General features: G+C 32.9%; 1 protein-coding gene across 1 annotated transcript in view; it reads left to right on the forward strand.

Moving 5' to 3' along the window:
* The window catches only part of Vwc2l (von Willebrand factor C domain containing 2 like), a 168,450-nt gene that overhangs the window by 12,212 nt on the left and 137,579 nt on the right, over positions 1–18,659 (forward strand). The window contains exon 3 of the mRNA XM_074071658.1: positions 13,062–13,191. Coding sequence (XP_073927759.1) covers positions 13,062–13,191 — 130 coding nt within the window. The remainder of the gene's footprint in view (positions 1–13,061; positions 13,192–18,659) is intronic.

Below are 18,659 nucleotides of genomic sequence, written 5' to 3' on the forward strand. Positions count from 1 at the left end.
TTTGGAAATAATTTATAAAAGATAAGCATTATGGTTTATATATATATTATACATGTGCATATATATATAAATTGTGTATACATGTATGTCCTTCCTACTTTTAAGAGCTGATCGTGTTAATCTAGACCTGTAAAAGAACTTTGAGATTATTTTATCTAACTCCCTTATTTTAGAAATGATAAAACAAAGACTAATAGAAAGTTAGTGATGACATCATAGTGACACAGCTATATTAATATATAACTTTCCTGTGGTCTTTTTGCTACATTTTACTACCTCAGGTTTAGTAAGAAAATTCAAGGTGATTCACATCTTCTTTTCCAATAAATATGTTGGATGCAAAGATTTATTTCAGCTAATTGTCAATAGATGTGATTTCAGCCCCATCACCATGACAACCCAGAGTTACAAATAGTCAGAACAATAAAATATTGGCACATCTAGAATCAATCATAGATTCAGATTGAATATAATTTGTGAAATGATGCTAAGTTTGCAAAAGCTCTGATAAAAAGGGGTCCATTGTCTAAAAATGAAAAATCCTGCAGTTAAACCAAGCAATGTAGGCCCAAATAAAATAAAAATATATTACATTAGATTCTACTTATTTTTGCTGACACTTCTTTATACTAGGAAATAACAGAGAAACTAAATTAGCTGTTCTTGTTCATATATTTTGGTGATTTTTAGGAACTGGGACACATTTAAATTTTTTTCACTCAACAAATTCCCACCTTTCACTAGATGGCAGGAATGGAATATGCAAAATAGATGGAGTGTGCAAAAATCTCTAGAGCCATGGCAAAGACAAAGGAATATCCCTAAACTGGCTGATAATCAGTTGACTATGGAAAATTCACATACCTTGACTTCTCCCATTTTACTTTCATTCTGATTTAAATTTAAGGAATGATTCCAAAATTTCCCACATTATTCTGATTAGCTGGATATGGGAATCATAGCTATAACATAGTCTGTTTTCTAAGGGATGGTGCCATAATGTGAGATTCTTTTTTTCATGATCACATAAATTTGAGGAATGACATATCTTTTAACATCTTAGAAATGTACAGTACATAGTAGAATACTGAGATCATTTGAACATATTTAAAAGGTTTGTTTGAGAGTCAATATGCACATATTAACAGCTAGAAGCTCAACAGTATGGTAAAAATTAAATTTTAAAACAGGCTGAGCTATGTACCAGCCAATGACCTACACATGTTTTACTTTCTCTCTTTATGCCACAGTGTATTCATCTTCAAAATAGAGATCATAGGAGATACTACTTGGCATACAATAAGTGATTCATAAAAGTGACCTGAAATTTTTACTACTAGTAATAATAGCTCGTATTGCTAGCGGAAGACTCAAGCAGTAAGAGTGCCTGCCTAGTAAGTGTGAGGCCCTGAGTTCAAACTCCAGTGCCACCAGACAAACAAATAATAGTAATAATAGTAATTGCTTGTATTTAACCCAGGATTTCACAAATGTATGTGACAATAGAACACTGTTTTTCTCAGAACATCAATTAACATCTCAAACTTCAGACAAATTCAATATAACATGTTTTAAATAATATCCTTGCTAGTGAGTCCATGTAGTCTCATCCTGTTATTTGACTCTTATCAACAGCTAATGAAAAAAAAATCTATTTCAGCTTACCTTTTATTGTCTACTTTTTTATTTACAGAAATTTATTGATTTATGTTACATAAGACAATTTAGTCAAAAAGTAACTTTTAACAATAATGGTAAGAATAGTATGTCAGTTACACATAATGAATAATCTAAGACTGGGGTTGGCACCTATAGTTTGTGAGCCAAACCCATTCTATAAAATGCTTTGTTAAAATTTCATTGGAAGACAGCCGTGCTCATTCATGTATGCATTTTCTTTGGTTGTTTTTAGGTTGTCCCAGAGTCTATATATCCTACAAAATCTACAATTTTTACTCTCTGACCCTCTATAGAAAAAGTTTGCTGATCCTCAAATCTATACTTTAGTAATCCTCCTCTTTCTCCTTCCCCAGATTTTGTTGTCACCAAATCCTTCAAGCCTATATTCTTGAAAGTTACAAATTCCTTTGGGGAGTGCTAGATTTGGATCCTATTTCACCTGGTCTTGGGTTCTCTTTTCAAACATGTAAATTTAAAGACACACAAATTTGCACTCTATAGATAGGGCATATCAAGTTGTATTTCTTTGTACACTTGACTGCAAAAAGTATGTCTTTACCTTTTGCATTGCTGAATAACATAATCACTTTCTACTTACTGAAAATTCTCAGATGAAATAGAAGATCATAGATTATAATATGCATATATTATAATATCTTTAATATAATATAATTATATCCCATGTCTCTCACTGGATTGTATGTCAAGTTAAAAAGATATAGCTAATTTAATATAAAGCAATAGATATATTTAATGTTGTATTTACTTATAAGTTAAAGTATGCATACAGTCTTCTTACTTGGGTATTCAGTCTATTATTGCATGCTTAAAAATCAATTTTCACAATCCATAGTTTAATTTCATTAAATAAATATCTCTCACATGTGGAACAGTCATAGGTCTTGTAGTATCTACCAAAATAGAGAAGATATCATGCAGACCCTCAAGGTGCTCCTAGTCTATGACAAGGGATTACAGGTATAGGTGCTATCAATGGCAAATGGCTTGTACTGTTTGCTCTAGGAAATTGTATAAGAAAGAAGTGATTCTATCTGAAGAGATAAAAGAAAGTAATCTGAGAGTGGAGATAGAGCTTAGGCATTCAAACTATTTCAGAAAAAATTGGAAAGTTGGCACAGGTAAAGAAAAAGCTTGATTAGAGAAAAGTGAGTCAACCCAAAGGACAGGAAACAAGATATAGAGAGTGAGAAGAGAAGGGGAAGGGAGCAAGAGGCCAGTTGGCAGCATGAATGTCAGTTAAGGAACTTGGGTTGAAGCTTGGACTAACTATGGAGCCAACACAAGGTCAGAGAAGTAACAAAACCAGATCTGTACCTGAGACAAAGACAAATAATAGTGGACAATTTTATTAAATATTGAATTATTTAATCCTAAAATATCCTTATCCCCATTTTATAAATAAGAAAACTAAAACTCAGAGAACTTATTTTTTTGTTCTTGTCATATAAATGGAGATTATCAAATTCAGGAAATCAAGGAGACATTTCTGATCTAACTCTAGGGCTGCCTCCATTATACCTTATCAGCTTGTAAATCAACCAACCAACCAACAAACAAACAGATAAAGTGTATTTTGAATGCAGTGAGGATTAACCAGGATTATTTTTGAAAATTTGGGGATTATTATAAATTTTTCTATATCAATGAAATATAAATTTTAAAGGGAAATATAAAAGTTATTAATGATTGTTGCAATTACAAATGCAATGAAATATAATTTTTTGAAAGAACATGTTAGGGCTGACAGAGTGGCTCAAGCAATGAGTCCCTGCCTAGCCAATGTGAAGCCCTGAGTTCAAACTTCAGTGCAGCCAAAAAAAAAAAAGAACAAATAAAATTGTTAATGATTTTTGTAGTCTTACAAGTACAATAGTTTCTACCATAGTCATTGTAAAAATTTCTAGTGGTTACCAAATCAATTTGCTTTTCCTCATAGTGAGAGAATAGCCTCAGCTCTCTGAAACTCCACTTACTTTGATTGCTTTATTGCTCTTTCCTGAATATGACAGGGAAAAATTTAAATTGTTCAGTCTAACTTTAATTTTCCTCCAACATTAAAAATAAAATTCTTCTATAATTGTAAACCTTTGACTGCCAAGATTTAGAAAGCTTCATTAAGGAGAAAAAGGACAATCACAGAAAATTTTCCTATTGTTAATGAGACTCTGTGACATTCTCACTGAAACTAAAAAGATACTAAAATCAAAACTACAAAAACCATTAGCTAAAGTTACCCAGTTTGAGATCTGTTTTGAGTAAGAATCTGATTAAAGATTGAAGTTGTATCTTTGTAAATAAGAATAAATGTAAAAAATGTTGTCGGATGTCTTTCTTCAACTAACCAAAATTTGAGTGCAAACACTACTACAATTTAGAGATGAAGATTGCTTTCAAAACTCTAGAAGAATGTATTTTTCTCAAATTGCAAACTTGAAATAATTCATAATGGAAATAATTATGGTAAAATTTAGTAAAATAATTTATGAGCCAATGGATAAGAGGGGGTTAGGAACCACTGGTCAGAGAGCTGTTATGACAACTGTCATGAAAACAAAGCCACATAACTTACATACACTTTCATAAATTACATCATTCCCTTTTAGTCTTATAATAATCCAATGGGAAAGTCAGAACGCTGTTAATATTATATGTGTATTAATGCCTTCTTACAAATGAGAACACTCAGGCTAACTACTTTAATCTGTTCTAGGTAAAGCTGCACCATTTTATGGTAAGACTTAGCTTCCAAATGTGCTCATTCTGCATTGTCATGCAACCAAATTCCACTGGGAGACTACACTAACAATTTCTATATGTAGTAATACAAAATTGTCACTACTTCTTCTTTACCTTGTTCCCAAGTTACATACTAAAGTTAGAGAGGTTTATCAAGAAATTATTGTCAAGATTCTTTTGTGTTGTCATATGTAAGCCACCTCAACATATTTTCATGGAATGAAGTAAGCGATGAGCCAAGCATCAAATAATGAACTATAAAATTCAGTAAGAAATCTCTGTTTGGTCTTAAAATGGGAAATATATTTTAACATTAACAATTATAAAGCACTTCATGCTGTTAATTTTTAATTATTTCTCCTTAACATGTCAAAATACAATGCTACTACCCAATGAAAAATGAAGATAATAATTCAACTTTTAGAGATAATAATTCAACTTTTAGAGAAATTTTGCCTACAGACATACTGAATGACAAAGGAGTTCTGAAGAGATAATCTGATTGTCACTCAAAATACAATGGATTTGGTTGTCCCATGCTGATAACTCCCACATCCTAGAACCTGAAGGGTCCTGAACTCAGTATCATAATGCAATGCTAGCAGGCTATTATTGCCCTTTCTCCTTTGTGTCATTGCTTCCTTCAAGTGTCTCCTGTAGAATAGGACTGGTCGTATTTGCTTCCTACATGCTTCATTTGGTCTACAGAATGCTCATGGAGATGTATTTTCCCCTAACTGCACTTGACTTGGCATTAAGCTATTGAAGATGCCTAACTCTTCAACTGGTGCAAACTATCTGTCCTTTTTGATGTCAGCAGGAAAGTTTTGAGGTTATGTAGTTGCTCATTTATTTCCTATTGCATAAATGTGTGATCTACGGAGCATTTTCAGCATAGGCTCTGCTACAAAAACTCAGGTCTGTTGTCAAGTACCAAAGACAACTTTCACCCAGCTTATTGGTGAGAGACTAAAAACAGCTTCTTTTCTAGACTATTTTACCAATGTGAGTGTGATACTGTACCTAAATTTTTACTGTAGCCTTTCTTTATTCTTTGGGGCTCTCATTTGAAGATCTAAGCAACAGATAAAACATCCTTTTGTTTTCTTAAATACACACTGATATTTCCTTGAGAAGCATAAATTTGCCTACTTAAAATACATGGTATTTTCTATATTCCCCTTAACTATTTTTTAATTCTATAATTTTCCAGAAAAGCTGTATTTTATTATCATGAAAGTCCTTGAAAACATTCAGGAAAAAAAAGATTGGTTTTCTACATCATCAGTTTATTGGAATAGGCAGTATAAAATCAAAGAGATGCTTGCCCTTACAAAACATACCATAAGATATTTGTTTTACCTTTAGAGAAAAATATGTTTAGAAAAAAATAGTTATTGAGATAATATTACTATTGTGTTGCAAGTTCAATGATGAATTTTCAAGAATGAGTGAATATTTTTGTGCTTGACAAGTGATAATTTTAGGATTGGTACTTCAACTATTTTCTAATCTTCTTATCATTCACTTTAGCTCAGATTAATGAAAATAAAAATTGGAAGAGTAACTGTAGTAATCAGGCATTCCATTATGATAGTACCAGCAGTCATTTTTCATAAAAAATTGGCTTAAAAATTAAAAATGTGTTTGTAGATATTTGAACTACTAGGTTACCATTTATTGATAATAGGATAGCTAGGTAGTTTCTCTTGGTATAGCTTATATACTTTACATTGTACATCATATAAACTTTATAAATATCCTGAATATACATAATTTTTAAAATTTTTATATTTCTGAATTATAATTCATTACCTATCTAATTTATTATAAATGAATGGACAAAGGTAAATGCACTATTTGAAATCATTTTCCTAAAATTTCAACAATAACGAACTATTTCTGATGAACACACTAGAGATAATATCCCAGAATGTATTTTCAAAATGCCATCTCTACCAGAAAAAGCCAGAACAGTTACTACTTCACTTGTAACTCAAATGATACCACCATACACATTTGCTGACCAATTGAAGTGGTTATAAATTTTAAAAATCTATGAATCAGGCTTTTCTATTTACTTCATCAGTATTAAAATTCTTTTAAAATCTCCAGTTGTATGTCCATAATTTGATAAGACTTACAACCTCAGTGTTCCAAATATTCTCCAGTCAATAAGGCAGCTCACTGAAGAGGTCATCACAATCTCATTACACCAAGGAGCATTTTAATCAATAATGCTGTAGACCATCTTTCAGATGGATTGTGAATTTTGGTGAAAACCCAGTGTATGCCTTGATTATTAGGTGACATCCACTGCATGCAGATTACAGGCTTCAGGAGTGGTAGTGGAGGCCAAATACGCTTACACTTTGTAAATTAATGTATATTTTAATGAAATGAACAGTGTAATTTCTGACAGGCATCAGCAACTTTGAAATAGAGTCTTCCAAATTTCTTATACACTTTGAAAGTAATGAGATTAGTTCCAAAAAGTGATAAAATTTATGCCATAAATTATCTCTAAAAGAGAATGCGTCACAGAGGGGTATTTTTTCATTTGCTGAAATCAGATCTTCAGTAGTTGTTTAATGTTTTGTTTTTGTTTTTTTTTTTTTTTGAATGCAAACAGAGCTATATTTTCTTTGCTAAATTTTGCTGATTATCAAAGAAATGAAGCACACATGGTATAGGAAGCCTAACCTCACTTGATGAGAAGGAAAGCCATTGATAGGGCTAGTGTGTTAAAACTTGGCACTTAGTACACATCCCATCCACCTATGCATCCATACCTTAACTTTCAACGATATTCTCAGAGGGCTTTCTAGGAATCAAGTTTTGTTTCTCAGAATATTTAGGATGTGTTTTCTTGGGCTTTGTATTCTACCTCAACCTTTAGGAAATGGGAATGTTTAAAATCAGGTCTTTTTTTTTTTTTTTTTTTTTTGCCTGAAAAAGTGTTTTATAATATACTGGAGTCATTGCTTTTAATAAGCAACCACTAAGCTTGACACAAATTACAAAATAAGACTATCTTTGCCTTGGGCCCTTTAACAATTCCTCTGCATGTATTGTTGCCCTAAATTTAGTTAGCACAGTATTTCTAGTGCAATAAGACTGTAATCATCTCCTGCTAGATAAGCTAGTCACTGAAGTGCTTGAAGATTGACTTACCTGTGATATGCAAATCAACAAATACTATGAATTTAAAATTACCTTTAGGGAGTGAGTTTATGTTCATTGCCATAACATTGGAGCCCAAATAGTTATTTCATGACCCATAGTCAGAAATCTGTTCCCTCAAAGTGCACTTTGTAATATTTAAATAAAATGTAAATATCTCATGGCATTAAAACCGTTTTGATGCATGATGAACACAGATGAAGCTGCCTACAGGTATAGTTTAACAAATAAGAAAACACAGATTCTGCACAAATGATTGTACATTTTAGTTGATAAATATTTAGTATCTATTATGATAAAATGTCTCATAAGTGTTGAGAATTCATCAATACACAATATATTGTAAGCTACTTAAAACCTATGAGGACAACAGATAAAAACAAAAACGCAAAAACAAATCAGTACAATAATGTTATGAAGTACCTGGGCAGTCAGAGAAGACCTCACTGGGGAGGGGATGTTTGAGTTTACACTTGGTGATAAGACTATAAGAAAAGAAAATAGATTTGTTGCCTTACTTTCTTTTTTCTTCCTTCTTTCCTTCCTTCCTGCCTTTCCCAGAGTGATTGATAGTGATCAGTTTAACCATTCACAACAACTCTTCATCTGAGACTTCTAATAACAGTTATTCTTCAGTGTGTTTCTGACATGATTAATTTTTTTAGATCAAAATTCCTCCCACTACATCGTGTTGTAAAATTTTATTGCATCCACCTCCATAAACAGATTCCATTTTGAGAAAAACACTAAATATTGTTTTAAAATATAATCTTATGCTGTCCTTTTTTATTTTTTAAATTTCTTCCAGAAAGCCATCACTAAGTATGCAAGTGAATAATATTTCTTATCTATTTTATGTGCTTCATAGTAGTAATTCTATGGTGTTGCCATATGTTTATTTTTATTCCTGTTTTATGAATTAAGAAATTAGGGGAAATGTTAGAAAATTTCCTCCTAAGAGTCACTGCTAGTAAGTAAAGCATCTGAGAATGAAACACATGTAATAAAGCTATACAACACTTGGTTTTAACCACTAGGGAACAGTGACCCAAAAAGCCAAGTAAATATTCTTTTCCAATTTTTCTAATTCAGAACCCTGAACGTTTAAGAACATTTTATCAATGTTCATCAGATTCAACTGGTAAAGAACATGAGTCTGAAGACTGGTATGCTTCTTGTCACTTTGAGGGTTAAATCTGTATGACAGGCCTTGTATACAATGATCATTTCCTCCTAGATAAACTCTAAATAATGTCATTAACAGCCACCGCATAACTAATGATGCCAGATAGATTGTTTTAGAGACAAAATATCCAGGCTTTCCTGAGGTATAGATGATAATCTTGCTGTATTTAGAATACAAAATAAATGTGTATTTTCTATAACTACATAGAAAGGTCTATGTAACCATCCAGTCTACAACAATATCTCAAGTCTAACAATCCTATCTCAATTATATTGGTTTCCACATTCTCACAGAGAACATACTTAACCATTTTTCTGGGATTATTCAATTATTTCAGTAACCTAAGTTTGTAGTTTTTAGGCTACTTTTTCAATTTAAAGTATCATGGAACATTGATTCATTGCTTCCAGGATACTTGTACTTACCTTCCAATTCTCCAAAAATTATCAAGAATCACAGTTACTTTGGGATTTCAGCTTAAAGGTATTCAGAAGTTAACCATTTCTAAGCAGGTTGCCATGCTTCCATTTAATACCAAGATAGAAAATTTGAACTCTAGTTACCTAACCTGAAATTTGAGAGTCTCATATTACTCTATTCACTCATATATATATATATACGTGTAAGTATATATGTACATGTGTACCTATATGTATATATACATACATACACACATATGAATGTATGTATACATCCAAATGTATGGAAGAGAGACAGAGAGAAAGAGAAAATCTATTTGTAATATGGTAATATGTCAGGGAAACATTTTTGTAATCTAGGGGCAGCTAGGACAGCATTCAGTATGTCTTCAATGATAGTAGAATCCAGACAAAATGCAGTTCCTGCTTAAGTGGAGGGTTCCATATTAGATATTCAGAAAAAATAACTTGGTGGTGTTACAGATTTATAACACACATGTAATGATATAATACATATAAAACACATCTAATATATACATTAACAAATAAATGTGACCTCTAATCATAATTTCAGCTATAGTTCATGAAAAAGTATATGTAGTGAATATTACTTTATTTTCCAAAGATTGCTTAGAAATACTGTCCTGTGAGATTTCTTAGAGAAAGGTTTTGCTTATATAAAATTTTAGGATAGTGTCTTTTAGTCATCTGACTTACCAAATCTCCAGGCAACAAAAGCCATTTCCTGACATAATTTGGTACTCTTTAAAAAAAAATCTAATATGAATAATTTTTTTACAACTACTTGTTCCAGCATCTTCTGCTTCTGTAAGGGGAGCTTTATTGTTTAATCTTTGGCATTTTCAGGTTTAATCTGTAGTTTCCATATTGAAGAACTCAATAAAAGTAAATTTGTAGCCAGTTTAGTGCTTAAGATGTAGATTTATCAAAAGTACCAAACCATTCAGAACTTTGCACTGTAAGCTGAGGATTTCTTTTTTTTTTTTTTCATTTTTCTTTTATTATTCATATGTGCATACAAGGCTTGGTTCATTTCTCCCCCCTGCCCCCACCCCCTCCCTTACCACCCACTCCGCCCCCTCCCTCTCCCCACCCCCAATACCCAGCAGAAACTATTTTGCCCTTATTTCTAATTTTGTTGTAGAGAGAGTATAAGCAATAATAGGAAGGAACAAGGGTTTTTGCTGGTTGAGATAAGGATAGCTATACAGGGCATTGACTCACAAAGCTGAGGATTTCTAAAGTCTGAATTTAATGTCAAGGTAGCAAACTGCTTGCTCCAACTTACTACATTTTAAGCAATAGCTTTTCAAAAATGCAAAGGAAGACAGGGGCAATGGAGAAAGTCAAATTGAGAAAGAATAACAATGGTGTCAGATCTGGTAAAATTATGAAATGAAAGACACTCGACAAGGTGGTCAAGGTCAGAAAGGGACTTCAGTGTGGGGTCAATGTGTTAAATTAGATGGAGTATTTAAATCCAGGTCAGAGGGCATGTAGAGGCTTGAGGTGTGGAGAGACTAACTGAAGTAAAGATAAATGATTTGAAAAACACAATTTAATGAAAATAAAAGAGGAAGTAGCATACCTACACTAAAAAATTCTAGGTCAGAAAGGGATAGACTATATAGTACATGAATAAAGCCAGGTTCAGGGCATGATTAGCAATCACTAATAGGGGGATATTTTTATTTTTCTAACTTATGTTGCAATCCTCCAAAATGCAGCCACATGACAGCTTAACCTTGTCCTACTAAAATATTCTAACTCACATTTGCAAGAAGGTTAAACACTCAAAAGTTCCATGATGATCTTTAATGTACTACACATAAGTAAATTGATATAGTTAAATTGCTTAGCACAATTCATAGTAACTTACTAATTTATTTAAATTAGAATGGTATTCTTCATCAAACTACTAGTTCAACAGATCTTTCTCAAAGACCACATTTACTTTGAAGTGAACATCTTACACTAAAAAATTGCTGTCTCTTCAGGAACTTCTTATTCCTAGAATTAGCCCACTAGAGTTGTACCTCAAGCCTTTCTTCAGCAAGATAGCGAACAGGAAGAGTAAGCAATCACAGCTATGAAAGAGGCAGATATAGAAGGATCAAATGAGTGGCTCCCTTTTTCTCTTACATTGGCAACAAATATATTTTAAATCTTCAGTGTACTTCAGAAGGCCATGTAAAAACACTTCTTTGCACTAACCAGGAAAGGAGGGGCTTTCTGACAAGTTCAGTTGGGAATTTTCAGCATCACAATGAGATTTACAAAATAAGAAGCAATATAGCAGCCCCAGTTCCAACCCCTCTCACTTTCTTCATTCAAAATTTTTTCCACCAAATATCAAATAACATGTTGTAGGAGCATATTGTACAATCAAGTTTTTTTTCTTGATTTACTGAGATTATCCAGTAGAGAGGAGCTTCAGGTTAAATCCCAGCTTTTGGGATATTGCAATAGATTCCTCTGAAATGTGTAAACACAACTCACCACATGGCAAAGAGCTTAATTGTACTTTTCAATAAACTTACTGATCACATCAATAAATAGTAATACTTCACCACAGATTCTATGGCTAATTCTCTTGTTGAGATTAAATTTGAAAGTAAAATAATTAGTCAAGATATCATTCTTTAAGCACAATGCAAAGGTAAACTGAATTTATAAAATCATTAATTAAAAGGTTTCCAACACCACTTCTCCTCCCCTTCCTTTCCGCCCCCCCCCCCCCCCGCCCCCGGACTGTTTGAGACAGGGAGCATTGATATTACTCAGATTGCCAGGTCCAGGAAGAAACAAGAGCTAACAGGAATTGTGGAAAGAAACAAGAAAAAAGGGTTTTCATTAACACAATTTGCCAGTGACTTGTGGCATTGTGTTGATGGCAGAATGTTCTAAGAACAAATAGTTTGATTTGAGAAGTATAGACATGCATGATTCTGAGACAAGCTTTCATTCCAGAATTCTAAACCTCACTTTCATTAGGAACAGAGTAGAACTTAAACAGGATAAAAAGTAACAGACTGGCTGATGCCTTGAGGTATAGGCAGTTTCTAGAAAGGAAATCCTAAACTCATTCTTGTTTGGTAAGTACTATAAAGAAAAAAATTCTTTTCTGTTGTTTTAACTGTTTTCTCTTAATTAATCACTTCCCAATTCCAATTTTAGAGTCTTTGACTCCTTACTTTTAGGTCAGTCGATTTTAGTTCACTCATAAAAGAAAGCAGGCAAGATGAAAGATATTCACTAAATCTTTCAAGAGGCATTATCTTGATGTTTGGATGCTAAATACAATCTCTTCTAAAATTCACATCGAAAAAGCACCATTTGGAGTCTAGGTTAGCTTGAAAATGCATTCATACAAAGGATAGGAATGTGTGCTCACCATTTTCTGGTTTCTGAGTAACCCTACTCTGTCAGGAAGTGAAAATGACAACTGGCAAAAACTATGTATGTCCCAGTTTCATTCTTGTTTACCACAGGAAGCAGAGCAACCAGTGCATCTGGAAACCAAATATAGTGACATGTTAGTTGTCCAAACGTTTCTCTAGAAAGTAGGGACAGAGATGTAGGAAGAGTCATATGTGGATATTCTATTATTCACAGAAACCTAAGCTGTGCATTGCAACCTTCTTGGCTTGGATGTCTAGATTGCCTTCCATTGGGGAAGAACAATCATACACATGGTAAATGGAGTTAAATCAGTAAAGCCAATATAAACAGTGATGTTTTGTCTTCTGACAACATATGAATGTGCAAGCATTAAGTTATAGGAGAAAAGGGGCTAATTTTAGATTTGTTCCTAGCCCTCTCCATGTGAATGGTGTCGCTGTGAGCCCAGCAATGAAGTTCACTGTGTTGTAGCAGACTGCGCAGTTCCTGAGTGTGTCAACCCAGTCTATGAACCAGAACAATGTTGTCCTGTCTGCAAAAATGGTAAGACCATACCGCATTAGCTTTCAAAGAGGGGTTAGTGTAAAATATAAACATTTCACTACTGCACACCATTCAGTGCAAGAGCCCTCTAAGTTCTGCCTGTGGCTTTTCAATATAGGCAGAACTGATTTATATTTTTCTAAAGCCTTAAAGTAAAAATAAATTAGCGATGGGTGAATTGTGCAGCTTTCCATCTGGGGAATTAAACCTCTTATAAGCTGGCTTTGTTGTGATCCCTATTATTTATTGTTGATTTACATGAAGGCTATTGGAAAGAACCCAGTACCATCTTTTCGTGGTGATTGCATTTCTCTCATGGAGCCTATGAAGCAGTTCACCCAGTTTTATAGTGCATAGTGCACCCCAGGATAGGGAGTATGGTAAATGCTAGATATTTTGGTTTAAGCATAAATAAGACTTCAGGTTTAAGGTTATCAAAGAAATACAAATTCAATTATCCATGTATTTAAATTCAAATAATAAACACTAAAAAGTTTTACATTTCAATGGAGTCTGTTCTCACAGAAATGGCTTTAAAGGAGGAGGTGATTCATATATAAGGTTATGGGTTCAATGTTGCCCCTTAATGAAATGCAGAGGTTGAAACAAGTACAGTATCCTAACCATCCCAAATCACCATGATACTGCAAAGAAGACAATAATGAACCTAGGACAGCATCTTAACAAAGGCAATAAAATAGCACACTCTCCTTGAGACCATGTTTTACCCAAAACAAAAAAGATAATTCTTCAGTAGGCATTGTTTTACCAATGCCCTGCTTGGCATTAATATCTGCTTGAAAAAAATGGTTCTACCCTTTTATTAAGCTGAGGTTACTCCTTTGATGTCCCCATGTCCTTTCTTGAGGTAACAGTGGTCATCAACTTCAATGATATATTTTTTGTTCTGAAATTGAAATTAGGTCAGCTCACCTACTAATCTCTGCCTCTGCAGAGGATAATTACTAAAAAGAAGCACAAAGTTATTTAAACATAAAATCAAAGTAAATCTAGTTATTTTGAAAATAAATATTGTGGATTTGTTATCTTCCCAATGGACTTATAATGAACCTTTTGGACATTTTTTCAGGCACAAGTTTCACTGTTTCTGATCATATAAATCCATTAGGTTAAAATATTGAGTTGTTCACCTAGCTTTCTCTGTCTTCTTACTTAACTAACCTGTCATGCTGGCCATCTTTCTCAGAGACTGAAAATAAATGTCTTCCTGAAGGTCTAACCTACTTGATATATGCAAATATATCAAATTTAAGACTCTATATTTCTAAAATGCTCTGAAAAAACTGGAAAAAATACAAGAAAGAACAATAAAATGATTTAATGGTTGAAAAATAGGACCTTTGAGTATAGACTGAAGAGTTAGTATAATTTGTCCAGAAGAAAAGAAGGCTCAGGAGAGACCTAACTGTCATAAAGTATATGAGGGTTGGTCTAAAGCAGAAAAGAACTTGCTATTTTTCATTTTCTCCATGGATAAAAAGAACAACCCAAGTACCTAATCAATCCTTAAAAACAGGATTGACAAGTCTTTGACTAAAGACTTTTTTTTTTTTTCTATCTAAACAAGTCCTTAAGGATCTTTTCTTCCCCTAGGTGACCCTGGTTAACTTTGTCTCACTTTAGGTTAAATACAGTTATGCTTATGGTTAAAAACTTGTCTGGACCTACTCAACATACTCATAGAATTAGATCATCTAAGCCATATTTAGAATAAAATTTATATCCATGTATCTAACATATCATCCTAGCTATCATACACCCAAGTCTAAAATATATCCAGAGGTAATGGCTATGGCAAATGTTAAATCACTCAGTAAAAACTAGTCACACTTAATTTGATGCCACCCAAGATTATTTGGTTTCTCTCTACCACATGTCAGAGTAGATAATTGTCTCAAATGAAATCCTCTTTGTACAAAAATATATGATGAATGAACTTTAATTGTTCAATTAATTAACTAACTAATGAGTAACCCATTGGTATACTTGATAAACAAATGTTGAGTGCAGAAGGATAATAGTTAAGTCTTCTGATTGCTTTTGCCCTTGAAGCACTATAAAATGACTACTTGGGATTATTCTTGCTACTACCAATCAAAAAAAATTTTTTTAAATAAAGGAAACAAGTCTAGATTAAAATAAGTGGAAAGACTAATTTTTACTGTAACATAACACGAAGAGATATTATCATCTTTTACTATTAAATGCCACTAATTTGTCACTTGTGCCCCCAAATTAAAATATAATCAATGCCAAAGAACAGCACATCAAGGACCCCTATGACCAGTGGTATCAGTGTTTTTTTTAAAGAAATAGACTGAGCCCCAAATCTTACTTGCTCATTTTCTAAGCTTAGTGCAGAAAACAGAAACATATGACCCATATATAGAAAAGCTGGAGGGAAAATAAATGTTTATCATGACAGAGTATAACTAGGACAGCTTCTTAAATTTCTAACACATTGTATGTCTGTCTCATTATATTGAGAAAGTGAATTTGCCCCTTATACTGTATACTATTTTTACTGAATAAAGTAAAGCCACAAGATAAGAATCTACTTCATGGATTCAGGGTAGAGACAATAGATATTAATTTATATATAGTCTTATTACATTTTCTACATTTTCTTAAGTCTTCATAAGTGTTGACGATTTTTGGCAAGCAAATATTTTTCAGTTTGCTTAAATGCTGATTGTCTTGGTTGTCAAATACTTTTCTTTTGCAGAACAAGATTGATTTTTTTTGGCTTCCTGAATTAGAATTTTCCAAGAGCAAAAGGCATTAAAGATATAAACTGAAAGTTTAAAATGATAGAATCTACTACACCTAATTTTAAAACTCAATATTAAGCTAAAATCAAAATCCATACTTTAAGATTATTTAAGATCAAACAAAACAAGGAAGCATAATAATGCATACATTTCCCCAGAAAACAAGTCACTAATGACATATATAACTATTATCTTTAAGAGTAATTTAAATGTTATAAGTTACAAGGTAATCTGCTTCCTAGACAAACAATGAACCCTCTCTTCATTCTCAATAATTTAATTTGTAAGAGTCAATTACAGATGTATACTTCTGAAGCTTTATCTAAAGATGGAAAGAGAATTTTGAGTTTCCTGATCTCAATAATTACCTCAAGCAGGATTTCTAATATTTATCAATAAATATAATCAAGCTATAAAATATATTCCATTCTTATTAAAACTGGTTTATCACCAAGAAAGACTGTCAATTTCACCTAAAAAGTAAAATTAGAACATTAAGGAACAACGTGAATGACTGGACAACACACACATTAGAAGGAGAAAGATGCTAACTTCTTACTTCAGGGGAGATGGGGGACTGACTCAGAATGTATTGTTCTGAATATTATTAAGAATTTATTTCTCCTGCCTCTACACATCTGCAAGACTTGACAACTCAAATGCCTTTCTGAAAAGCATGGCATTTCTAGACTCTTACTTTCCCTAATATTATATCACTTTGACCTGTCTTTCAGGCCAATTCCTTGAGACTGATGAGAACTCTTTATGGGCTTTTTGTTTATTTTTATAATGTGAAAAAGAGCACAGCTTTTCTGTTGTTTTCTGCTTAAGGAAAACATTCTAGTTTAGAGTTTCATAAATATTTCAAACATTTGGAAACTGACCATAGATATATAGACAGACGATAGATAGATGATAGGTAGATGGGTAGATAGATAATAGATAGATAGATAGATAGATAGATAGATAGATAGATAGATAGATAGAAAGATAGATAGATAGACAGACAGAGCTCACAAGTTCTAAGTATATTACATTTTGAATGTGAATTAACATTGATTTCAAATACTTGCTCTGTAGCTACTCATTTCATTTTTTAGTTGTCCACACATTCTTTTTGTTCCAAGTCATTAAAAATCCTTATTTATTGAATGCCAAACATCTGGATTAGAAAATGAAATACGTAGTCAGTTATTGAAATATTTGATCATTACAACATCCAAATGACTAGCTGCATTTTTTTATATTTCACCAGCCATTATGTCACTAAGCTTTATGTTTTCACTGGAATATCATTATTCATGGTTCTGAAGGAAAAGTTATTCATGAAAAATTTGAAGAAATAGAACACTGCAGAGGAGCTAATACAATAACTTTAAAATGAAAGAGGTCAATATGGAAAGGTGACTGGGAAGTAGTGAAGAGGTCATATAGAGATGAATCAATTAGGGTTCCTTATCTCAACTAGCAAAAACACAATATCTTTCTTATTATTGCTTATGTCTACTCTTCAACAAAATTAGAGAAAAGGGCAGAACAGGTTCTGCCTGGAAGTAAGGGGGTGGGGAGAGAAGGAAGGGCCGGGGGGCAGAGGGGAGAAATGGCCCAAACAATGTATGTACATATGAATAAATGAATAATAATAAAAAAAAAGACACTTCCACATAATCCTTTATATACATCAAGTGAGGAATTTTCATCTTCTTTCTAACTAAACTTGCTGTCATAAGCCGTGCTCAAATGTGTGATTTCATATCCCTTACTCTCTTGTAGTTTGGTGGTAATACTAACAAGGATTCTGTAGAGTACCAAAAGGGCACAGAGAAAGGAAGAAGAAAGCAAAGGGATGGCTCTTCTACAAACAGGAAAGAGAAATGACTTTACACATATCTGATATTTTCTAGTGGTACTTGGAAGCATGTTTGCTGTGTACAATTATCAATATCTTTAATATGCAAAGAACTCCTTTAAACAAGTAAAGAAAAGGTAATATACAGTTTTGGAAATGACCAAAGAATAGATAAAGAAAATTCACAGAAAAAAGCCAAATATCTAATAATTCAGGAATAGCACATTTAACCAAAAGGGATCAGGGGGAAATCAAAACAATAAGATACCAACTTTGTATTAACAATATTTTGAATCTGGGCACCAATGGCTCACACCTGTAATCCAAGATACTCAGGAGGTTGAGATGAGGAGGATCACCATTCTAGTCCAGACTGGGAAAAAGCTAAGACCTGGTCTCAACAGAAAAAGCCGGCTGTGGTGGTACTCATCCGTCATCTTAGCTATGTGGGAAGCATAAATGGGAGGACTGTGGTCCAAACTGGCTGGGGTAATAAAGCAAGAGACTATTATCAAAATAACCAGAGCACAAAGGGCTGGAGGCATGGGTCAAATGGCAGAGCACCTGTCTACAAGCAGGAAATACCAATTATAAAAATATATATGTATATAAATATATTAATATAAATATAAAAATATAAATATATGGTAAGAGAAAGGAGAAGAGAGAGAGAGAGACTGATGTTTCTTTATATTAACAAAAGTATTCTCAAAAATGTTGAGAAAGAGTTGAGAAAAATGTTAGGCAACTTTTAAAGAAATTTTATCAAAATGTTCATGTCACTCAGAGTTTGCCACTCTACTTCTTATATTTTGTTCCACATTCAT

The sequence above is a fragment of the Castor canadensis genome, chromosome 4, assembly GCF_047511655.1.
Source record: "Castor canadensis chromosome 4, mCasCan1.hap1v2, whole genome shotgun sequence".
Lineage (NCBI taxonomy): Eukaryota > Metazoa > Chordata > Mammalia > Rodentia > Castoridae > Castor > Castor canadensis.